This window comes from Octopus sinensis, linkage group LG13, assembly GCF_006345805.1.
Source record: "Octopus sinensis linkage group LG13, ASM634580v1, whole genome shotgun sequence".
In the NCBI taxonomy this organism is placed as follows: domain Eukaryota; kingdom Metazoa; phylum Mollusca; class Cephalopoda; order Octopoda; family Octopodidae; genus Octopus; species Octopus sinensis.
This window is the reverse complement of record NC_043009.1, coordinates 62,882,335-62,907,016: the sequence shown is the minus strand read 5'-3', so window position 1 is coordinate 62,907,016 and position 24,682 is coordinate 62,882,335. Positions and strand designations below refer to the sequence as shown.

At 36.1% G+C, this 24,682-nt stretch overlaps 1 protein-coding gene across 4 annotated transcripts in view; it reads left to right on the top strand.

Annotated features, from left to right (window-relative positions):
* LOC115218247 (sister chromatid cohesion protein PDS5 homolog B) overlaps positions 1-24,682 on the top strand; it is a 75,204-nt gene that overhangs the window by 39,246 nt on the left and 11,276 nt on the right. For 3 of the 4 annotated variants that reach the window (XM_029787983.2, XM_036508457.1, XM_029787982.2), the window contains exons 7-31: positions 358-438; positions 631-771; positions 1,406-1,521; positions 2,177-2,271; positions 3,199-3,344; positions 4,050-4,201; positions 5,483-5,596; positions 6,317-6,349; positions 8,118-8,212; positions 9,024-9,163; positions 10,117-10,326; positions 10,464-10,554; positions 11,775-11,844; positions 12,168-12,294; positions 12,992-13,147; positions 14,445-14,513; positions 15,273-15,409; positions 16,881-17,004; positions 17,168-17,372; positions 18,410-18,524; positions 18,670-18,802; positions 20,200-20,322; positions 21,628-21,684; positions 21,820-22,001; positions 23,317-23,778. In XM_029787983.2, coding sequence (XP_029643843.1) covers positions 358-438; positions 631-771; positions 1,406-1,521; positions 2,177-2,271; positions 3,199-3,344; positions 4,050-4,201; positions 5,483-5,596; positions 6,317-6,349; positions 8,118-8,212; positions 9,024-9,163; positions 10,117-10,326; positions 10,464-10,554; positions 11,775-11,844; positions 12,168-12,294; positions 12,992-13,147; positions 14,445-14,513; positions 15,273-15,409; positions 16,881-17,004; positions 17,168-17,372; positions 18,410-18,524; positions 18,670-18,802; positions 20,200-20,322; positions 21,628-21,684; positions 21,820-22,001; positions 23,317-23,778 — 3,374 coding nt within the window. The remainder of the gene's footprint in view (positions 1-357; positions 439-630; positions 772-1,405; positions 1,522-2,176; positions 2,272-3,198; positions 3,345-4,049; positions 4,202-5,482; positions 5,597-6,316; positions 6,350-8,117; positions 8,213-9,023; positions 9,164-10,116; positions 10,327-10,463; positions 10,555-11,774; positions 11,845-12,167; positions 12,295-12,991; positions 13,148-14,444; positions 14,514-15,272; positions 15,410-16,880; positions 17,005-17,167; positions 17,373-18,409; positions 18,525-18,669; positions 18,803-20,199; positions 20,323-21,627; positions 21,685-21,819; positions 22,002-23,316; positions 23,779-24,682) is intronic. The other variant, XM_036508456.1, reaches the window with a different exon arrangement.

The following is a 24,682-nucleotide window of genomic DNA, read 5'->3' as shown; positions in this document are numbered from 1 at the left end:
ATCTACTTTCACCATCTGATAAAACTGCTAATAAATCTTTACCAACCAAAATTATCAATTTAACTTCTTTAAAGGTTACTCACTCCTTATGCACTTGCCAAATATTTCTTAACGCACCAAAGTCAAAACCATTTTTAGAAAATGCTCTTGCTTTGAGTTGTTACCATATTTTCTATTTTACTAAATGTTAATTTTCATTGAGACCCAACGACTCAAGTTTGTTACAGTTATATAGAATTACAAGTTATCCATTGATCGTAGAAGGTTAAGGATTAAAGAAGTTAAGGATTCAGTTGTTGTAACTTATCTAAACAAATGCTTTCCCTCTGTTTGAATAATGTGAATTTTATTCTTCAGTCACAGAATAAATTAGCATATAATCTTGCAAAGGATCTGTTGCGAAAAACCAGCTGTGCAGTAGAACCATACATTCAAACTGTAAGTAGTTTGGGTTTTTTTTTTGTTGTTGTTATTGTTTTTACATTGTTGTTTCATTCTGTAGAATAAGTTGTAACTCATAAAATACATTTGTCCTAATTTAGAGATAATTCAGGAAATATTCTTTTTTAAATCCTCTTTTGTTTCTTTTCTTTATTGAAGAAAATCTCATAAATGTTTTGCTTTTTCTAGTTTTTCAACAACTTGCTAATGATTGGCAAAACATCTGAAAGTGAAGTCTCAGACCATCTTTATGAATTAATCTATGAACTCAACATGATATCTGGTACCATGCTTCTGGCAGTATTGCCTCAACTAGAATTCAAATTGAAAGTAAGCATTTCTAAACTTGTTTTTGTAAAATATCTGCATTTGTTAGGGCTTTTATGTGCATCATTTTCTTGTAGTTAATATTTTCTGTTGTTAGCTTACAGAAAGAAATGCTTTTAGTGAATTAAAATAATTATTAAATTGGGAGTTCTCTAGTGTTTAGTGAAGTCCCTTTGAATTGGATCCCATCTTCAACAGTAAGTTTAAACCAGGGCTATGGAGGTTTTTGGTTCTTATTTTATCTATATTTACTCTCCTGAACCCTCATTGTCATTCACTGTTTTAAAAAATCATAATTAAAATATTAATTAGGAATTGTATAAAAGTATTTTGTGTATTGTAGAAGCATAACCAATTTATTGCAGAGTAAATTTTAACAACAAAATCGTATCTGGACCTTGGTTGAGAGCCACTGGTTTAATAAACTTATGAAGTTGCCTCACTCCCTACACAGTCACTGGTGTACTTTAAGAGATTAAAAGATTTGCAACATGTTAATAAAAGTTCCTAATTAGTTAGTTCAGACAAGTATTTAGTTTGTACAAATTTTATCAAAAATTTACTGATTTTTAAAATTTTTCTTTTTCTTTCTTTTTTCTTTTTTTTTTCTTTCCCCCCATTTCTTTTAACTTTCTAGAGCAGTGAGGAAATAGAAAGAAAAAATGTAACTCGTCTTTTGGCGAAGATGTTCTCAGACCCTGAGTCCGAACTAGCAACACAGCACCGTGTGCTTTGGAATTGTTTTTTAGGAAGGTCAGTAAAATTCTGCAGTTTTTGTCATTGGATTAGTTATTCTTACATGCTTGGCTCTTGTTCAACTGAGTCTTTTTTTGCTCAGAAAACTACCAGCTTGTCTACCTCGTTTACTTATTCATATCAAAATGTTGATGATAATTTCATTATTATATTAGTAATTTCACTAGGTATATACTTGTGGATAAAGAACCACAAAATTACCCTGTACAACATTTTTTTGTATTATGTCTCTGTAAACTCATTCAAAAAAATGGACATTGGATTTAGTTGTAGTGAGTCTGAATTTAAAGCTTTAGTTATTTTGTAAAATCTGTCTGGTTCATGATTTACTTTAGAATTTAATTGGAACACAAGCCTTTTTTTTTTTTTTGTTAAATATTGCAATGAAAGTGCCCTATAGTATTAACCACATTCAGTTTGAATTTAAAGAATTCTTTTTGTATATTAGATGGAAATAAAATTTGTAATAATTTTCCATGTTATTTTACCTGAGTTGTGAGAATACATATATTAATTACATTTAGATATCCTTCCAAGAAAACGCAACTGAAACTGTTATTTAATTTTACTTTGGAGCAAGTAGTATCTACTTTAGGCTTTAATCATTTTGCTTTTGGATATATTTTTATAAAAGTTATTGATTTCTTTATAGATTCAATGATATTAGTACCGGAGTAAGAACAGTCTGTGTTCAGTATGCCCAACGTTTCATTCTCCATCATTCAGATTTAGTAAAAGATATAATTGGTAAGTATTTCAAAATTTTCTTCCTATTAGTTTCTGGCATGAAAATTAGGTTTCTTTTTCGGAATTTCTACTGTACCCAAGATATCAAAATATCAGTCATAATTTTCAAAATTTTCCTGAAGTTATAAAATATCTTGTTCTTCATTTTTGGTATAATTATAATTGTTTAGGCTATTGATTTTACCTCCATCAAATGGGATAAAATGTCAAAGCTTTGTAGAAAAATATCAAATCTGGTTAGGGAATAGATTAAAGGAAGGTAATTGTATTCTTCATGCTTAACTAATAAATTAAAGCATAAAGCACCATCCGAATGTGGCCGATGCCAGTGGCACATAAAAAGTACCATCCAAACGTGGTCGATGCCAGCGCCGCCTCGACTGGCTTCTGTGCCAGTGGCACATAAAAGGCACCATCCGAACGTGGCCGGTGGCACATAAAAAGCATCATCCAAACGTGGCTGATGCCAGCGCCGGTGGCATGTTAAAAGCACCAGCCGATCGTGGACGATGCCAGACTCCCCTGGCACCTGTGCCAGTGGCACGTAAAAAGCACCCACTACACTCGTGGAGTGGTTGGCGTTAGGAAGGGCATCCAGCTGTAGAAACACTGCCAGATCAGACTGGAGCCTGGTGCAGCCCCTGGCTTTCCAGACCCCGGTCGAACCGTCCAACCCGTGCTAGCGCGGAAAACGGACGTTAAACGATGATGATGATAAAGAAGTGAATGATTGAAGGTGAGTCTCTGCATCTAATATTGTCAAAGATGACCACCTTTGCAACAAGATTTGTTAAAATTTGCAATCATCTTAAATCATTTCAAAGTTTCAAGACAAATTCTTTATCCACATGTTAAAAATACATGCAAAAAAAATTATGATTTAAAAAAAAAAAAAACTCAAGAAATACATGTACTTTATCATTTTAGAACAACTGAAAATTCGTCAGCATGATCCCGAAGAGACTGTTCGAATGGAGGTTGTATCAGCAGTTTTGAATGCTGCAAAGAAAGATTTCAAAATGATAACTGATGAACTGTTGGCTTTCATTAAAGAACGAACTCTAGACAAGAAGGTAATCCACATTTTAATTTCAAATACAAAATTTACTTGATATTTAGTATTAAATTTTTTCATAAATGATACCACATTTGTACTGGTCCGGATCATCAATAAGGTTTAAGCGTTTTACTGTTGCTAATACCAATTACCAACTTAGGATATTTTCCAATTTGGTTGTTGAAAGCAAGTAGATGACTTTGACTAAGGCTACTATACATTATCATTGACACAAATTGAAATCAGAAGACTTATCTTTATTGCAACTTGGAGCAGTGATGTTGATTGCAAGTTTCTAAGGTCCAGTTTGATATATCTCAGGAGACTTCATTTAGTATCTCCTCCCTCACCCCACCCCCTAAGTTTTCTTGAAGGTGTTTATTACACTTTGCTGACATACATAAACAAAAGCTGTGCACACACTCTCATGCACATTTTTTACCTACCATATTTAACTGAATTTATTTGACCAATCCATGCCACAGTGAGACACTTACCCAAGCTGCCTCATGGAATTGAACTCAACCACGTGGTTGTGATAAAAACTTCTTTATCACATAATCTTCCCCTTTGTTTTATATACTTACTCTTTTACTAGTTCCAGCCATGCTTAAGCATTTTACTTATTTTTTCTTGTTTATAATTATTATTTTGAAAGTTTATAAATGAAGTAAGAAATATTTCGTTCAATTTTTAATGTGATGAAATCTGATTTTCTTAGTTTAAGATACGGCGAGAAGCATTACTTGGACTAGCTCACCTGTACAAGACTTATATTAACCAAGATCCTGACAACACGGCAATTGCAAAGCGTCTTGCATGGGTTAAGGATAAAGTTTTTCACGCTTATTATCAGCACAGCCCTGAAGACAGGTAAATATATGGCCAGATTGGGGTCTAATTCATCTGGTAAAGAAATTGTGAATTTAAATAATATCATTGTCCACTTTTCTATGTTGGCATGGGTCACATGGAGTTAATTGAGGCAGATTTTCTGTTGCTGGTTGCCCTTCCTATTGCCTCCCAGCCCTACCTGATTCCAGGTAGGATCCCCTCATGGGCAGACATGTTTTCATGGAATATTGGAAATGAATGACTGGCACTTATTTACAACTATCATGCAATGTCAAGAAGACACACGTGTACATGTACACACACACACACACTCTCTCTATGAAATCTACTCAAAAGGTTTGGGTCAGCCTTGGGATGTAAGAGAAGACACTCTCCCAAGGTGCCATGTGGTGGGACTGAACTCATGGTTGGATAGTGAACTTTTTAACTACACAGCCATGCCTGCACCTACAATCTGGCCCATACAAAGCATGGAAAAGTGGACATTAAATAATGGTAATGACCAGTGTGTGAAATACTTTCTATTTCACTGCAAGATTATAAAGTCTTGTGTCTCATTATTCCTTCTTCTAAATGTAACGTATTCATATGAAATATATTTTCTATTAGATATAATGATTGTATGCCGACATGTCTGCATTTGTTTGAAAAATACATGAGTATGTATTTATATGAGTATTTCATTATTTACTTAGAGTATTAATTCTGTTTTGGATGAGTTACTATTCACAATGTGGAATTTTTTAGAAGTTAAGTTAGGATTGGGTAGAAGTTGTGGGTTTCCTTGCAGTACAGTTCTTGGAAGTGCTGTGGCTGTTAGGAATCCTTTGTTGATCTCCTTTGAAGAGGTGTAAGAATTATCCAATACTTGTTTTCTATAGGCAGTTCTAAAAATCGTCGATAAATGATATCACTATCAAACTTTTACCCTATATAGTGTTTTCATAAAGGCTGTTCTTTATAGCCATTCTAAAAATATTCACACTTTTTAAGATTTATTGCTCACTCAGTGTATTTGTGGATGAAGACTTTTATATAACAGATGGAGTGGTTGGCGTTAGGAAGGGCATCCAGCTGTAGAAACATTGCCGGATCAGACTGGGCCTGGTGCAGCCTTCTGGCTTCCCAGACCCCAGTTGCGCCATCCAACCCATGCCAGCATGGAAAGCAGACGCTAAACGATGATGATGATGATTTCCTATTTCTCAATGAATATATTGAGTCTTTATTTTATTCTAAATAAGCTGCATTTGGGTGAATATATGTTTTCTCTAAATTTCTTTTTTTTTTTTCCTTTAGGTTACTTGTTGAACGCATTTTTAACACTTGTCTTGTACCCTATACGCTGCCGACATCGGAAAGAATGAAACGGCTTCACAACTTGTATACATCTTTAGACGAACATGCTCTGAAGTAAGATTGACATTCGTGTTTCTTTATTATTCTTTGTTGAAAGTTATTTAAATTTGCAATATAAAAGTTTTTATAGAAACAGTTGGATCAGGTGAAGTGAAAAATACAGAACAGTTTTGTGTGCCAGTGAAAATATTTATAAAGCTTTACTTTTAAAATAGAGCAAGTGTCTGCTTTGGCCTACTTTCACTATATAAAATATATTGTTCCTAACTAGCACTAAAGAATCTTAAATTATTAATCCGTTAGAATTAAGTTGTCACAGTTTTTTGTACTTGATTAGATTTTCTTAAACCAATTATCCTTCTCAGGAAATTGCAAGATTATCTTAACATTGTTCTAGTTTATGACCTTATTAACCAAAACACTCTGTTTTGGTCCCAGCTTCCATCAGCACCATTTTATGTGCATTACTTCCATGCTTACAAGCATCATCTTACGTACCTGCACCAAAGACATCTCTCATCCCCACTATTATAGTTATTATTTCTAGTATTTTCTCTGTTTATTTGGGCTCTAGACCTTGTGTCATTATCTTAACCTGTCGTCTCAAACTAGAGATTTCATAAACCACTTTTCTCATTTCAGCATGATTTAGTGAATATAACTAAACATAGTTGTTTGTGTTTTAGTTTAGACTTGTTCTTTACACATTGATTTTCTGTGTAACAATTGCTTTCTTAGCACAAAGTTTATATCAGTATTTTTTTTTTTTTTCAGAGCATTTAATGAGTTGTTGAAGTACCAGCATGGGTAAGTTTTATTTCTGTTTTTATCTTTTTATTTTGCTATATCTTTTGAATGTGTTCTAGTTTGCTGTTGAAGGTAGATACATACATCCATGAAGCATTATTATGGTTGTGTGTAGATGTTTAGACAGTGTCTGGAGAGATGCAGTGTGATGTCTATGAATGTGTATGGCTAGAAATGCCTTCTTGTATGCTATTGTTACGTAGAGGAAGAAAAACCAGGCTTGAGTCAATAAAACGGAAGCGGAACACTCTCAACACATGCTACAAAAAGCAAGTTCCCAAGAAACTTTTAATGCAAATCTTGAACACTACTGAGGAAACTTAAGAAAAAACATTAATTATGGTGTAATTGAAGTTACTTTTGAATATTCACTTGGATTTGATTGGTCAGTAAAGTCTATTGTATGTTGTGTAAATGAAATTGAGATATTTTCTGGTGTGATGTTGTGATTAATATGTATTTGTACAATATTTGTTGTTCCCTAAAGTTTCCTATGAAGAGGTCTTTCATTGCTAGATTATAACTGTCTGTATTATGTGGACAATTTCACTTTATTACTAACAGCTAAGCCCGGTTTCACCCGGTCTGTTTGGATGACGTGGCTATGATCATTTTCGGTTAGGCATAATCTATAACAGCATTTGTCAACCATATCATTTCGGGTCCCCTGTTTCGATTGGATCCTTCTTCCGCTGTATGAAAATTTCCTGGCCCCACCCCCATCAGAAAACAGTTTCTAAGCAACTGGTTGTTTTAATGGCGGAAGAAAGAGGGGAATTCCATTAGAAAAAGTTTTAATTGATTTTCTCGGTAAGTATGGGGGCTGAGAAAAAAAAATACAAACTGCATTCCAATCTATGCACCCGTCTCCACATGTGTGCCATTTCTCATGCGAATCCATCCAGCCGTTTGGCTGTGAACCTCAAGGCAAGAAAGAATGCAATGATTGCCCATGTCCAATTTATATTAGAGATTTTAGTTGACGCTTTTCTTCTGGAGGCTACTTCGTGTGTATTTTAAGTGAGATATTGGGATGCCATACGTTTAGAATTATTCAAATTTATCTTTCCCCTCTCTCTCTCTCTCTCACTTTGATTATTTCTTCTTTTATCATCTGGTCTCTATTCCTCACTCATTCTTCCCTCATCATGCTGCTCATATTGTTTTTATTCAATCCTCTTCTTGCCAACATAACCATTTCTCTCTCCCTCTCTTTCTCCTCTACAAACCTTTCATGCCTATCAATCTGTTTTGCCCATCTTGCTCTTCCTTCACTGTCTCACCTTGGTTCTCCCTCCCTCTCTCTCTCTCTTATCCCTTGTTTTTGTATTCACCCTCTCAGTCACAGGGACTCTTTAGTCTTGCCTGGATCAAGACAACCTCTCTCATAGCAGTACTGTGATGACATGCACTCAGTACACTCTGTAAAGTAGTTTGCAAATTAACGGAAACACTGTAGGGCCAGGAAGACTCTTTAGTCTTTCCAATGGCATGACAACTTCTCTCGTATTGGTATCATAATGAATTGCACCTGAAAAGTTGTTGGTATTAGGAAGAGCATCTAGCCATATAAACTTTGACAAAAATGATATGTGGGACATCCTTGATTCATCTTGGAGAGCATTAACTAAGAACTGACTTAGACCGTGATAACCTGTCCAGCCTATGCCAACATTTGAAAGCAGATGTGAAATGATGATGATGATCTGTTGTGTATCAGAAAAATATCACTACTCTATCCTAACTTTATTAACTCCTTCTCTTTCAGAGTCCGAGTTTGTGTGCTGCAGTGGATTGATGCTCTTGAGCAAAATTTGCAGGGATGCCCTGCTCCTGTGGTAGCCAAATTAATAGCTCTTGCCAGTATGTATACCCTTGTTACTTAATTTTACTTGACCCTTTGCCTGTCCAAAGCATTTTCATAAATTCATCCTAAATGTCCATGCTTGTTTTCAGTCTTTTAGTTAGCCCTTTCAAATGTTTTCAGTCTCAAGTTACTATGGTGGTTGATAAAATTAGGAAATGTGTATCATATTCGATGCATGGGTGTCGGGGAAATGTGTCCTGTGTATCACATGTGATACACAGCTGGGCAAAGAGTTAATGGTGAGTTGAGCTCTGATTGCACCAAATTTGACTATTTTTAAATTCCAGCTAAACCACTATCACCTCGTGGTTTTACTCTAGATGTTCTTTGAAATGGCTTGAACAGTATTAGAACATCTCATTTCCTTTTTATTTTTTATCCCATAAATTATGAAACCTTATGTCTCTAAGCAATCAGTGTCTTTATCTCTATCATCAGTATTATGTTTACACAAACTAGAAATTTGAATTAAACTTAAGGAAGGCAGGGTGAATAGGGAAGCTTTCTGGAAACTTTCTTAAAAAGACATTTGAAGTAGTAACTGGTGTTTCATTTATTGTAACTTTTAAAAAAAATCAAGTGCAGTTGTGTAGGAATTCTGCTAGTATTTTTCTCTGATTAACCTTTTGATGTTTGCAAGTCTTGAAATTACCTATAAATATGTGTGTGTGTGTGTATGCAATTCATGCTGATTTGAAAAATCAACTCCCTTCTCCGGTTCATAAATGAAATAAATTTCAAAGAAATATTCTTGCTCTTTTTGTTTTGAATATTTATTAAATCCAATGTTGCAATTTGTATTTTCAGGACAGTTACCTGAACCTAATAAAGCTCAGGAACATCTTAAAAAATTCAATCATATTTTGAGAGAAGATAAACGTGTTCGCCATTGTCTAAAAGCACTGGTCAGCTCAGACTGCACATGCCGCAAGGCTGAAGATGCTGTTGTAATTATTTTCTTTGGTTTTCTTCACTTTAATCCTTTTGATACTAATCTGCCTGAAACTGCCCTTGGTCCTGTAATACAAAGTCCCTGTTTTAAATTAAAACTTTCCATCAAAATTCCATATTGATTTACGCTGCAGGTACCAGTTTTATTAATGACTAAGTTATGGTGCTAATGCCACATAAAAACACCCAGTACACTCTGCGATGTGGTCGGTGTTTGGAAGGGCATCCAACCATAGAATCCATGCCAAAACAGACCAAGGCACTTGGTGCAGTCCCTGGTCTTATCAGTTCCCATCCAGCTGCCCAACCCCTGCTCGCATGGAAAACTGACATTAAATAATGACTATTTTACTAAAATTCTTTGTTATTTTCAAAATTAATTGAACTAAAAGTAATGTATTTCAATAGGGTTGAGGAATATTTGTTTGTTTCATAAGCGCAGGTGTGGCTGTGTGGTAAGGTGTTTGCTCTCCAACCTCATGGTTTTGGGTTCAGTCCCACTGTATGGCACTTTGGGCATACATTTGTCTTCCACTACAAATCTAGGCCGACCAAAGCCTTGTGAATGGATTAGGTAAATGGAAACTGAAAGAAGCCCATCATGTGTTTGTACCCCCACAACTTGACAACCGGTGTTTGTGTGTTTACATCCCTGTAACCTAGCAGTTCGGCAAAAAAAGATCAATAGAATAAGTAGCAGGTTTGAAAACAAAACTAAGTACTGGGGTTGATTTGTTTGACTAAAATTCTTCAAGGTGGTGCCCCAGCATGGCCACAGTCTAATGACTGAACGAGTAACAGATAAAAGATAAACCTCATTGAATAAAAATAAATAAATTTTTCCCACATGTTTTTTTTTTTTTTTTTTTTTTTTTATTATTTAAAAAAATTTTTATGAAAAACTGTTTTCATACTCAATGGTAAATTCTTTGATAAATTCCCATTACAGAAAGAAATATTGCGAAAGGTTGGGAATCCTGGCCAGCAAACTCCTTTCTACACAGCTGTGAAGTCTTTATTAGAGCGTATAGCCCCAGTCATGATTGATGCAGATGCTATCAGTGCCTTGGTGAAGTACAACTGTGATGTAATTAGTGGCTTGATATATGTTGATGATGGAGTTCTCGCAGCTGGTGAGAAAGGTTTGAAACTTCTTCTGGTTAGTATTTAACCTTAAACTACTTATTTTTTTATTATTTTCTCATTATGAACTTAATATATTGTTTACATTATCAGAATGAATTTCAAATTATTTCCGTTCAATGTGTGGTTTTTTTTCTTTCCTTGTTCCTACAGGCTTTGTCCAGTGTCTTCCCACCCTGTTTTAACAGAGAGAGTGTTTTTGAAGATTTATTGACATTCCTGAAAAATGAAGATGAGGTTATATGTGAGTAATTAATTAAGGATTATCTTTGATTGTTTTAAATTCATGATTGTTATCAAATTCTTCCCAGTTTCTATTTTGTTAATTACTAGCAGTATCGCCCGGCGTTGCTCGGATTTGTAAGGGAAATAACTATATAAGCATTTTTAGAGAGTTATAGCCAAAAAATAGCAAAGAAATGCATTAAAATTGGGGAAAAAATGATGGTAAATTTTTTTTTAAATCGTTGACGCATCGTAGACATTTTTAGAGAGTTACTTCCCTTATATAATAGCGAAAAAGTGCATTAAAATGGAAAAAAATAATGGTAAATTATTTTTAAAATCGTAGACTCATCGTAGACGTACGCTAATACCCAGAAGGGCTCGATATGAATCACGACTATAAGATACCCGGTTTTGGTTAAACTGCACCGCAAAATGTGGGAGTAGTTAGGAATCTAAATCGTAGGAGATAGACACACAACTTCACTTTTATATATAAAGATTTTTATGAGAATAGTGTTGTGTTCCTTATGTAAAGGATTTTTTTTTCTTTTTGTACTCTTAGTAAGGTTGACCAAACTAAAGGGTTGCTTTCATCATTTGACATCCACTTTGCCATGCCAGTATGGCTTAGATGGAATTTGTTGAGTTAGATTTTCTATAGCTGGCTGGCCTTCCTTTGCCAACTTTTCAACACACACATAAGTGAAGGTACATAGCCTAGTGGTTAAGTGCGTTACACTCATGATTGTGAGATCATCAGTTCAGTTCCCAGGCTGGCTGTGCATTGTGTTCCTGGGCAAAACACTCATTTCATGTTGCTCCAGACCACTCAGCTGTAAATGGGTCACTTGTAGTGGACTTATCTTCTGGTCAGAAACTTCTTTTTTTTTTTTTTTAAAGCAGACATTTAGCAAGTGCTGCCTGACTGGCCTTTGTGCCGGTGTCACGTAAAAGCACCCACTACACTCTTGGAGCAGTTGGCGTTAGGAAGGGCATCCAGCTGTAGAAGCTTTGCCAGGTCATTGGGCCTGGTGCAGCCTCTGGCTCACCAGTCCTCAGTCAAACCGTCCAACCCATGCCAGCATGAAAAGCGGACGTTAAACGATAATGATGATTTGTATGGATGGATGGTTGATGTAATTCAAATTAGCTATAGGATGGGAACAGGAGGGGTAGAACCTCAGTGTAACAAATTCCAATGACCCCTCTTACATTCTGCATCTTTTTTAATTTCAGCTGATTTAACTCTTCAAATATTTGTGAACACTGGTTCCAATTTGAAAAAAGACTGTCCAAATATATATTCGTAAGTATCAAAACATTGAAAAATATTTTTTTGTGAGATGAATATTTTCTTTATTGGCAGAATTGTTAGCACACCAGGCAAAATGCTTAGCGGCATTTCGTCTGTTTTTACATACTCAGTTCAAATTCTGTCAAAGTCTACTCTGCCTTTTGTCCCTTTTGGAGTTGATAAAATAAGTACCAGCTGAGCACTGGGGTCAATGTAATCGACTTACCCAAAATTGCTGGCCTTGTGCCAAAATTTCCTTTGTTGCATTTTTTTTTATTCTATAAATTTTATATTGAACAGGATTTTATGTTTTGCTTTTTTTATTTATTTAACAGAAGCCTGTTGCCAGTTCTTCAGACTACAGCCAAAATGGGAAATATCAGACAAACAAAGCATGCAATCAAATGTATCAGTATTGTGTACAAACATGAAAAGGAATCTATTTTACAGCAGGTGTTTGAGGTGAGTTTTTAATGCACCTCCCCCCTTTTTGTTTTTGTGTTTAGAGTTCAGTTGGATATTGTTTGATAGTATTGAGTTAAGCCAGCTTTTGTAGAAAGGATGTTTGAAAATATGTACAAAGCCTGTGATTTGTATTTTTATCCAAAATACCTGTTGAATGTAAAGAGTGCAGAATGCTGGCTTACGGATTTTGGCTCAGGAGTTGTGAAATTGTAAGGTTTTTTCTAAACATAGATTAAAAGTGATTATTGTAGGGTTGTTATAATGAAAAGCTAGCTGGTTAAATATTCATCATCATCATGTATCTGTTTTCCATGCTGGCATGGATTGGACAAGAGCTAACGAACCAGAGGGTTGCACCAGGCTCCGGCCATTTGATTTGGCATGGTTTTTATAGCTGGTTGCCCTTCCTAACACCAGCCTCTTTACAAAGTGTACTGGGTACTTTTTAAAAGGTGTTGGTACAGGTGCTCTTTTACGTGGTACTGGCTTAAGTGCTTTTAGTTTATGATTTAAATGTAATTGCAACAGATTACAGTTAGACTGTCAGATTGTATTTCAAATTTAAGAAAAATGTATTGTAGTTGAAAGTTGAGAACAATTTATTTCTATTTGAAATCATATGTAGAGTATTTGATCAGACATATATTAAATTTACAACTAATTTTTCCCCTCCTCTCATTTTCTATTTTTGTAGCATGTGAAGAAGTCCTTGAATCCTGAGTCTGCTAATTTCCTGACTTCCATAGTGTCAATGGGACATATTGCTCAAATATGTCCGGGAGAATTTAGTACTGAAATGAAAAATGTCGTGTCCAAGTTAATTGTTAAAGATTTATTGATGCAAGATCGAGTAAGTGGACATGTTGACTTTTGATAAAGCAAAACTTTAAAAAAAAGTGTTTTTTTTTTTTTCGCTTTTAATAATCATCATCATCTTATGTCTGTTGTCCATGCTGGCATAGGTTGGATGCTTTGACCAGGGCTGGTAAGCTGGAAGTCTACCCCAGACTCCAGTCTGATTTGGCATGGTTTTCTGAAGTTGGATGCCCTTCCTAACACCAACCACTCCGAGAGTGTATTGGGTGCTTTTACATGCCACCGGCATGGATACCATTTGTGTGACACCGGTATCTGCTGTGATTGCGAATTTGCTTGGTTTGATGGGTCTTCTTCTCAAGCTCGACATAATGCCAAAGGTCTCAGTCGTTGCCTCTCTGAGGCCCAACACTCAAAGGGCACTTGGCTACTTTGCCTCCATGAGGCTCAGTGCTTGAAAGGAACTCAGCCACTCTGCTTCCGTGAGTCCCAATGTTCCAACAGTGCTCATTACGTGACACCAACATCAGCCATGATTACAATTTCACTTGGCTTGACGGATCTTCTCAAGCACAACATATCGCCAAAGGTCTTGGTCACTAGTCATTGTCTCTGTGAGGCTCAATGTTCGAAGATCATCTCCATATGCTGGAATTGTCATAAACAACTGATTCACTTTACTGTACATACACCATTTAAATCTACTAATGGATAAAGATTTTCAACAAATGCTCAATTTCTGTCCTTATACTAATGTATGCCTTCTCTCTCTCTCTCTTACACAAAATTGAGCATTAATAGCGTTTGAATTAGATTATATTCCCCTCAGTGATTAGTTCTTTAATGACAATCATTGATCCAGCTTTGTGTTTTTATTGTGCATTAATTTCAGATCAGACAGGTGCTTAAAAACGGAAATTCAGTGGATATCATTATTACTTTCATTAAGAAGGTAGCAAGCTGGCAGAATTATTAGCATGCCAGGCAAAATGCTTTGTGGTATTTTGTCCGTCCTCACGTTCTGAGTTCAAATTTTTGGGGGTTGATAAAAAGACCACCACCCGAACACTAGGGGTCGTTGTAATCAACTTGGCCCTTCCCCCAAAAGTTTCAAGCCTTGTGCTTATAGTAGAAAAAATTATTATTATTAAGGTGGTGAACTGCCAGAATCCTTCCTGTGCTGGACAAAATGCTTAGTGACAGTTCTTCCTGCTCTTTATGTTCTGAGTTCAAATTCCACTGGGGTTGATGTGATTGACTTGTCTCCTTAAAATTGCTGGCCTTGTGCTATAATTGGAACTAATTATTATTATTTAATTTATTTTTGACAGACCCAAGGTGTACATGTTCATGATAGCTGGTATGCAGATCATGCTATTTCTGAAGAAACTCAAGCAAAAGTGAGTGCAACACTCCCTTATTAACAAATTTGAACACACTAGGCAACTAAAAGTTTTTTCACAATATTTTTAAGGCTTTAATAAACTGTCATATGCTTTTTGTAATGGATGCCACACATGGCTACTTTACAAACTTTCTTTAGATTAAAATCCTGTTTTAATTGCCCTTTTTTTTTTTCTTTTAACCCTTTTGATAACCCGGCTGAAACTGCCTCTGGCTCTGTAGTACAAATGTCTTGTTTTCATAAGTTTTGAATTAAAATCTTCCACCAAATCTTAGTCACAATCTATGATCCTAACACTAGCTTAATGATAACTAAGTTATTTTACTAAATTCTTTGTTATATTTAAAATTAATTGAAAGGGACACACAGAATCTCAACAGAAATATGGTAACAAATGGGTTAAAATATATAATAGAGAAACCATTCTTAACCATTTCAATACCAACCCACTTGAAACTGCCTCTGACCCTGTAGTACAAATTTCTCGTTTTCAAAAGTTTTGAATTAAAATCTTCCAATAAACCTTAGTCACAATTTATAACACTAGCTTAATGATAACTAAGTTATTTTACTAAATTCTTTGTTATATTTAAAATTAATTGAAAGAGACGCAGAGCATCTCAACAGAAATAAGATAACGAAAAGTGTTAAACATGGTCTTTGTAACCATAATTGGTCACCTGTGATAATAATCTTGTTTGTATTAAACATCTGTCTTGAAGAAAGAGTAATATTTTGAATATAATGTTGACAGGTTTTGGCTATGAAAATGTTGGTTCGCTGGTTATTGGGCTTACGGAATAATGCAGGAAATTCAGCAACATCTACTTTACGGCTACTTTATACTGTGATAATCCATGAGGGTGATCTTATGGAGAGAGGAAAGATAAAGTAAGTATTTCTTCATTTGCTGCATTATTGCACTTGTCATCTTTACTGTTGAGATTAAAATGTTTTGAAACTGAGTAACAGATAAATGAAAACCTACTAAAAATGGCAACGAAACTCTTATATTCTTATGACTGTAGTATATTTCTTTATTGCTTGACTTTCTGCATTATCAAAAAAAAAAAAAAATGGGGGGGGTTAGTGAGATCATCATCATCATCGTTTAACGTCCGCTTTCCATACTAGCATGGGTTGGCCGGTTCAACTGGGGTCTGGGAAGCCAGAAGGCTGCACCAGGCCAGTCAGATCTGGCAGTGTTTCTACAGCTGGATGCCCTTCCTAATGCCAACCACTCCGTGAGTGTAGTGGGTGCTTTTTATGTGCCACCGACACAGGTGCCAGACGAGGCTAGCAAACGGCCACGATCGGATGGTGTTTTTTACATGCCACCAGCACGGAGGCCAGTCGATGTGGTGCTGGCTACGGCCACGTTCGGATGGTTCTCTTATGTGCCACCGGCACTGGTACCGCAAACTACAAATTCTATTGATGTGGATCGATTTTAATTTTGATTTTCACTTGCCTCAACAGGTCATCCATTATTGTAATGTAGGAATAAGGGGCTCTCTCTCACATGCCCACCACCATACTTAGATCCAACACTTAAATCCAATATTGTGTATCACTGGTGTGCCTTTTAAATTCTCTCCCACTCAAATCAGATCTAATCCTTCATTCTTTCTCACCTGATGACTTGTTGGTTTGGACGATTCATTTATTGGACTCTTGCTCAACCATTTTTAGCTTGACTGGTTCTTCACTGTATTTTGTTTTTCGCTGGGTTGGGCACAGAAGGAAGAGCAGCACCCATGCTCTTTGTATGGCCTCTGAGACATGTTGGAAAATCAGCAGTGGAGAAACAGTTCCTCAAGATATTAAGTTACTGCCTCCACCTTGATAACACATCACTATCATTCTTGGTTCTCTCTCTAAAAGGCTGGTGTGTGAGCAGAGATGTGGGAATTGTGAAGTCTCTTTGAGGCCATGGTTACATCTATGGACCCTTTGTCACAAAACCATACCTTGTGTACCCTGTAAAATGGTTGATGTTATGAAAGGCATCCAACCATAAAAACCAAGCCAAAATGAAACCTGTGCGAGATAAGATTCCTTGACCCATCTAGATGGGGAGTGGCCCTCAAAAGTGTGGTTATTCCAACTGTGGTGACGTGTCCTATCCATGCCAAACGTGGTTAATGTATGTGAAACAATGATAATAATAGTTTTATAGGATTAGTAGAAAACAAAAGAAATACCAATGTATTTATGTGGAAATCTATTTCATGTTGTGCAATTCAATATAACTTGAGAGTGATCTCCTGATAATGTAATTCCTTCTTGGATGTTGGAGGGTAGGTGGTGGAGGATTACATGCATGGATTCACTTATTCTTGTTAAATTATTTTATTTAAAGCAAACCTGAATTAGCTCGTCTCCGGCTACAAGCAGGCTGTTGTATGTTAAAGTTGGCAGAAGAACCCTGCTTTGCAGAGCTTATTACCAGAGAACAGTTCCAGGCATTAGCATTGCTTATTAATGTAAGTTGTTTTTATTTTATGATTTATTAAACGTCAGTTCTTGAAAATGTTCTGCAGATCTTACATTTACAAATGTTAGTTGGAAATAAAGTATTTTCTATATTTTGTATTAGTTTTTTTTTATTTTTTTTTTTTTACATAGTATTCTTTTTGTCTTTTGCAGGATAGCTGTTATCAAGTCCGTCTCCGGTTCGCTATGAAATTGAACAAAGGACTGCTAAGTCTTCGCTTACCTCTTGAATATATGAGTATCTTCTCTTTGGCAGCTAATGACCCTGTCAAGGAACGACGAGCTCAGGTGAAGCAGTTCCTTTATGCAAATATTAGCAAAAGGAGAGAATATCTCAAACAGCATGCAACAGCAGGCTGTAAGTTACATAACCAAGCTTTGCTTTTTGACTCTAAGCATTTCACATTAAAGTAAGAAATATAATTAGAAGAAAACCATTTGAAATTTGAGAAAATTATTAGTTTATTATCATTGATGTAGTTTTAATTTGTTTAAGGAAAGAGCTTCACTAATTGCATTGAATGAATAGTACGCTTACTTTTTCTATTTCATAGCTAATTAATGATTTTTTTTAATTGTCTTTTTTTTTTTCCTCTCCCTTTTTGAAAATTTGATAATTTGTATCAAATAACAATTTGCTGCTAAAGTGGAATCGGTACTAATTCTCTACTTTAAAAATACATTTAACGAAATGGACGTATTCATTGGACATAAGAATTTAGAATTTTATCCCAAAGTGTCCACTACAGCTCCTTGCATATCTAAAATTTTCAACAGTTTGCTTGTAATGTTGACTCCCTCTCTCTCTCTCTCTTTCTCTCTCTCTCTCTCACCCCCCCCCCACCTGTTAGAAAGCTACTACCTTATAGACGTATATAACATACATCACACACTCCCATCTCTTGGTTCCCTAACTGTATTCTCTTACACTTTCATCTGTTATTACTACTCGGATCATTTCTGTATCCTTCATTTCTGATCAAAATGACTCCATATCCATACCATACTGTAAGTCATCTTGAATATATTCTAAATGTGTTCTCTCCCTCGTTGTTTATCACTCAATCAGACGAAACTCATCCATTGTAAGTTTAATTAAAAGCAGTAGGTCAAACACTAGCACAATTGACCATTTTGCTGGTCACTTCTCATTAGTCTCAATTAGTTGGACTTATTCTCTGTAAGCATTCCAGAAAATCAGGAGAAAAACTAATATTTCTGGTTCTGTGAGTTTTTTCTCTGAAATATATATTTAAAAAAAAATCCTATTCCTCTTCTGGGGAATTTATTCATTACAGAAAAAGGAATGTTTGATAACACATACACACAAAAGCATCATGTACAGATAAAAAAAACAAACTCCATCTTATTTAGAATTTTTCGTCTTTTTTCCAGCTAAAATCTTTTCCTTACTCCCAGATTATATGCTGCCCTATACAATTCACCTGTTGGCTCACGACCCTGACCTCAAATCACATGATCATATGCAAGCTTTGAACATCATTAAAGAGTTAGTATAATTAACATTTATCTATATATACTTTTTTTTTTTCTTTAATTATAAATTGTGAATTTTTAAAAATTCGATTTTTAACTATAAAAATCTTTAAATTCTAATCTTAAGTCTCTGAAAATGTATCATTGTTTATTTTTAGATGTCTTTGGTTTGTGATGGATCCCTTGATGAGCCGGAGTGAAGACTATAACTATGCATTCTTCAGACGGATGATTGAAGATATTAAACAGACTAAAGATGCACAGGGCCCAGAGGATGATGAAATGAATAAGGTATGATCTCACATTAGGGCAGGTACAGAATTGCCTCTCTTATGTAGACTAATGGAAAACAAATGTGCATGCTTTCTCCTAGTTCACATCAATATATGAGATCAGTAGCAAAAGCATGTTGTACAGGATTAATTATTGTGAATATATTATGTAATGTTGGAACCCGTGCCAGTGGAGCACTAACAGCTCCATCCAAGCAGGATCACTGCCAGAGCAGCTGTCTGGCACGTAAAGAGCACCAATTGAGCGTGATCGTTGTCAGCTTCGCCTCACTGGCACGTGAACAAAACATTCAAGCGAGATCGTTGCCAGTGCTGCTGGACTGACTCTTGCGCCGGTGGCATGTAAAAAACACCATTTTCGAGCGTGGCCGTTGCCAGTACTGCCAGACTGGCCCTCGTGCCAGTGGCACTTTAAAAGCACCCACTACACTCTTGGAGTGGTTGGCATTAGGAAGGGCGTCCAGCTGTAGAAACTCTGCCAGATCAGGTTGGAGCCTGGCGCAGCCATCTGGTTCGCCAGTCCTCAGTCAAATCGTCCAACCCATGCTAGCATGGAAAGCAGACGTTAAACGATGATGATGATGAATGTTATAGTTAAAATGCGAAACTGTTGTTATGAAGAAAGTCCTCTTCAGGTGTGTGTATGTGAGAAGATAAGTTGAGAGATAGTAAGTTACACCTATGAAGATAGAAGGTGCTGCAACTTGAGTCAGATTGCTTCTTTAAGCCTCGAGCATGGCTGTATCTGGCCAAAATATTCTACCCGCTTTATGTTTGAATTGGCCAAATCTGGCCTCTTGCACCTGCTCTACTATGTCATTTAAAAAATAAACTGCCATATCATCAAACACTTGAAGCTACTCGATAATTCATGGTAGATTCAAAACAATGAATAAATAAGCATTGCATTTGACAGAATAGTTTGAATGCTAAATGGTTAATGTGTAAGGCGTCGAGCTGGCAGAAATGTTAGCACGCTGGGCGAAATGCTTAGCAGTATTCTGTCTGCCGTTACGTTCTGAGTTCAAATTCCGCCAAGGTCGACTTTGTCTTTCATCCTTTCGGCGGTCGATTAAATAAGTACCAGTTACGCACTGGGGTCGATATATTCGACTTAGTCCGTTTGTCTCCTCTCTGTGTTTAGCCCCTTGTGAGTAGTAAAGAAATAGGTTAATGTGTAACAGTGTGACTTTTTTGATATGCCCCATATTAATTTTCAGTTATTTATTTATGTATGTGTATATGTTTGTGTGTGTTCTTAGTAGAAATACTATTAAGTCTACTTTCTCAACATTATGAATTACTTAGCTTAATGAGAGTTATGTTATACAAAAAATTGTTTGGTTGAAGTAAAAAAAAAAAATTTTTTTTTTTTTTCCTTTTTTATTTTATAAGAAATTATATGCTGTTTGTGACATTGCTTTGGGATTGATGATGACGAAGGTATCAAATGTTGTCCTGAAAGATACGGTCATGGAGCCTGTTCTTCCAATAAAACTGTTCACCAAACCAGATCATGTAAGTCTTATATTGATGTTGCACTGTTTGATTGGTTACCTCTTCTCTTTTTGAAGAGCTCTTCGGTCTAACTTTATCTCACTATTGTGGTCTAGTGGTTAGGATTCCTGGCATTTACCCAGGCGGCCCGGGTTCGATTCCCGGCATGGGAACTTGATTTTTGTCCAACCCATGCTAGCATGGAAAGCGGACGTTAAACGACGACGATGATGATGATGATATTATTGGAAATCTTAAAATAAACCACTTTTTTTTTTCTCTCTCTCTTTAGACAACTTCACAGTTTGTCTTACTGCCTTATTTTTATGGCACTAAATACTTGTTTCGCCACACCCCTCTCTCACACACACACACATTGGCAGAAGTGATGGGATCTTAAAAGTATGGTCAAGCACTGACTTGTGGAAAAGATGGAGGCTGAATACAGCTTCATGGTGTGCAAGCACTCATTTTATATTTAATCTTTTACTTGTTTCACTTGTTAGACTGTGGCCATGCTTGGGCACCGCCATGAAGGGTTTTAGTCGAATAGATCAACCTCAATACTTATTTTTAAGCCTGGTGCTTATTCTACAAGTTTCTTTCCTAGGGCCATAAATAAACCAACACTGGATATCAAGTGGTGATGGGGGCCAAACACACACATACACATTATGGGCTTCCATGCAGTTTCTGTCTAATGTCCATTGTCCATGCTGGCATGGGTTGGACGGTTTGACTAGGGTTGGCAAGCTGGAAGGCTGTGCCAGACCAGTCTGATTTGGCATGGTTTTTTTATGGCTGGATGCCCTTCCTAATGCCAACCACTCTGAGAGTGTAATGAGTGCTTTCATGTGCCACCGGCACGACACCAGTATCTGCCACGACTGATTTTGGTTGGCTTAATGGGCTTTCTTCTCAAGCACAACATAATGCCAAAGGTCTTGGTCATTGCCTCTGTGAGGCCCAACACTCTAAAGGAACTCAACCACTTTGCCTCCATGAGGTCCAGTGTGTGAAAGGAACTCTGCCACTTTTCCTAGAATGATGTATAAGCATATTCTGTTGTGTCTGGAGAGACTCATTTTCTTTTTGTGCCTTATAATGTAACACACTCAATGGTAAAATTTCTTATTTTTATTTTCCTAAAATTTTCGTTGCGTCTTTCAACCTGTTCAATAGTCTTGATTCTGTCCGTTATTTACACTGCAGTATAAGCAGTATATTATAAACCAAAATAACACCAGTAGAATTATGATTCCTTTTTATTTTGTTTTGTGTTTAATCTATTTGATTCTAAAGTCATCTTTTATGTCTTTCCTACAGAGTTATAGCAATACCAAGTTATACCTCCCAAAGGACTTCATCTTTGATACAGGAAAGGTAAGATGAAAGATCCATAAATTACTTTTGCTGGTAGTTATTCAGTTTCCAAATATTATTGCAATGTGGAAATATGCTTTTCAGTTTTCTCTGACATGGTGTTTTAAAATATTTTTTTTCCCCTATCTTTCTTAGAAAAAAGTTGCCCCGACAACTCTAATGAATACATCTGAGAAAGCTGTAACTGCTAAACCATCTGTGCCGTTCACCACAACAGAAATTATTGTGACCTCCCCTAAACCTGTTGTAAATCCTAACCCTACATGCCCCCGAGAATCAAAGAAAAAGAAGGAAAAAGAAAATGAAGCAAAAGAAAGGTAGATATTCTTTATTATCAATACTTAAAACTCTCTAAGTCCTGACCTCAATTACTGAATGATAATTATTTCAGACAAATTAAACTTTTAATAGTAAAAAAACTTATAAACTTGCCATGTTGTATTGATCTAATATATATATATATATATATATTGCTTGTTTGATTTTAAAGAATTTTTTACGGATCTTCTTTAGCATACTTCCCTAGCCAGTGGTGTGTTTCACCATGGGGAAAAGTTGCAGGGAAAAGTATATTTTTAATAAAAAAAAACAATTTCCGTCTTACCTTTAATTTCTGAATGATTTCTCAAAACATGGTGGATATTTAGAGCATGGTATTGATTGTCCCATTTTGTTTACATAAATTTCCTTCCTTGTTTTCATTTTCGTATATCATCTTTAGGAAAATTAAAACATTTTCATAGTATTTTTAATGTCCTTAGAAAACCTGTGAATTTCTAAATGGTCTAAGCATGTGGGTGATTTTTCTCAATGAGCAAGGGAAAAATTCAATTATATACACTGAAATTGCATCCCAAAAGTTAGTAATAATGATTCTTGATTAGTTAGTATCAGAAATTTCCATGGCAACCAGACTAATAAAATGAAATTTTATAAGAGGATAACACATCTTAGACTTGGTTGTCAGAGATATGTTTTTCTTGCTTGCACAAGTTACCTTATTAGAGTGCAACAGTATTTCAGCTGCTAACACATTATCTCGTCAATCTTTAATTCATAAAAATGCAATTAATTACTTCCAAGCAGCATTAATTCATAAAATCTTTTGTACAGTTGGAAAAGTTCAAACTTTTTTGTGTTTTTAGTATGTTTTTCTGTCATAGTGATGCAATTTAAAAAAAAAAAAGGATTGGTGGAAACTTCATATGAATATATAAAAATGAATAATTTAAGCACGTCATAACTGCCACCAAGTACCACTGGTGGTACATTTTCATAATTTGAGAACATATTTTAATTCTGTATCTTTGACAATGTTTTGGGAATATTTAGATAACATGGATGCTTAATATTAAAATTTAATTATGAAATATTGTAAAACTGCAAAAAATAATTACGTTTCCTTGTAATTAAACCGTATGCAATGTGACTAGAAATATGTGGCACCACCAGTAAGCTCTAATAACAGGCTGTGGTGGTTAACATGTTGAGTATATGTGCATAATGTCACATCATGTTTTGTAAGCTATTGTTCATTATCTTATTGTTCTTACTCTGTTGATTTTGGTGGGGTGTTGAAGAGTTTTATTTCTTTTAATTACAATAATGTGCTTTCCTTCCTCTACCATTCAGTACGTCTTCACAAAGTGACAAGAAAATGAAGAGTGAGGAATCAACTAGTGAACAGAAGGCTCGAACTAGCCGAGCTGTGAGACAGACATCTGCTGCTGTCAAAAAAAAGGGTGCTTTAGTGAAAAAGGCTACACTTCAAGCTGGAAAGAAAAACAAAACCCCCATAAAATTAACAAAAGCTGTAGCCAAATCTAAAAAGGCGACAGGTATGCAGGCAAAAATAACAGACTTTCGTTCGCCCAAGCGACAAACTTCTAAAAATTCTCCTTTAAAAGTTTTATCACCTACAAAACAGATTTTGAATGGCTCTACAAAAGGCACAACACGCCGAGCTGCACAAAACCGATCGTCCAGTGCACCAACAAATAACAAAGCTGAAAGTAGTACAAGAAAAAGAACAGCAGGATCTCCTGATGAAAATATCCCAGCAAAGAAGCGAGCAGCAAATGAAAAAGAATCTCGGTAGGACACTTTGTCATCATCATCATCATCTGTGTTGTTACATTAAGAATTATGCAATTACGTGCACAGGCAGAGCTGTGTGGTTGTTAAGAAGCTTATTTTGTAGCCATGGGGGTTTTGGGTTCAGTCCCATTACACAGCACCTTGGGCAAGTGTCTTGCAAAACATTGGTCACCCTGGGCTGACTAATATCTTGTAAGTGAATTTGGCAGGCAGAAAAGTTAAAGAAGCTTGTTGTGTGTGTGTATCATCTATCCATCCATTATTTTAAATTCCGGTTTTGTTCCCATTAACGGGGGTGGCCGGATCTACCTCAATGCCATAGCAACCGTCCTCACACCATCTCGCCATTTTGCCCTGTTTTGGGTGTCCTCCTTTCTCAAGCCATATAATTGGTTTAGCTCCATGCAGTTAGCACCTCTTTCAAGTTAGCATGAAAAATAGAATTAAAATAGTTTACATATAGGCGCAGGAGTGGCTGTGTGGTAAGTAGCTTGTTTACCAACCACATGGTTCCGGGTTCAGTCACACTGCGTGGCGCCTTGGGCAAGTGTCTTCTACTATAGCCTCGGGCCGACCTAAGCCTTGTGAGTGGATTTGGTAGACGGAAACTGAAAGAAGCCCGTCGTATATATATATATATATGCATTTGTGTGTCTGTGTTTGTCCCCCTAGCATTGCTTGACAACCGATGCTGGTGTGTTTATGTCCCCGTTATGTAGCGGTTCGGCAAAAGAGACCGATAGAATAAGTACTGGGCTTACAAAAGAATAAGTCCCAGGGTCGAATTGCTCGAGTAAAGGCGGTGCTCCAGCATGGCCGCAGTCAAATGACTGAAACAAGTAAAGGAGTAAAAGAGAGTATGTATACACACTGTGTAACGAGTGCTCAGTTATATGGGAAT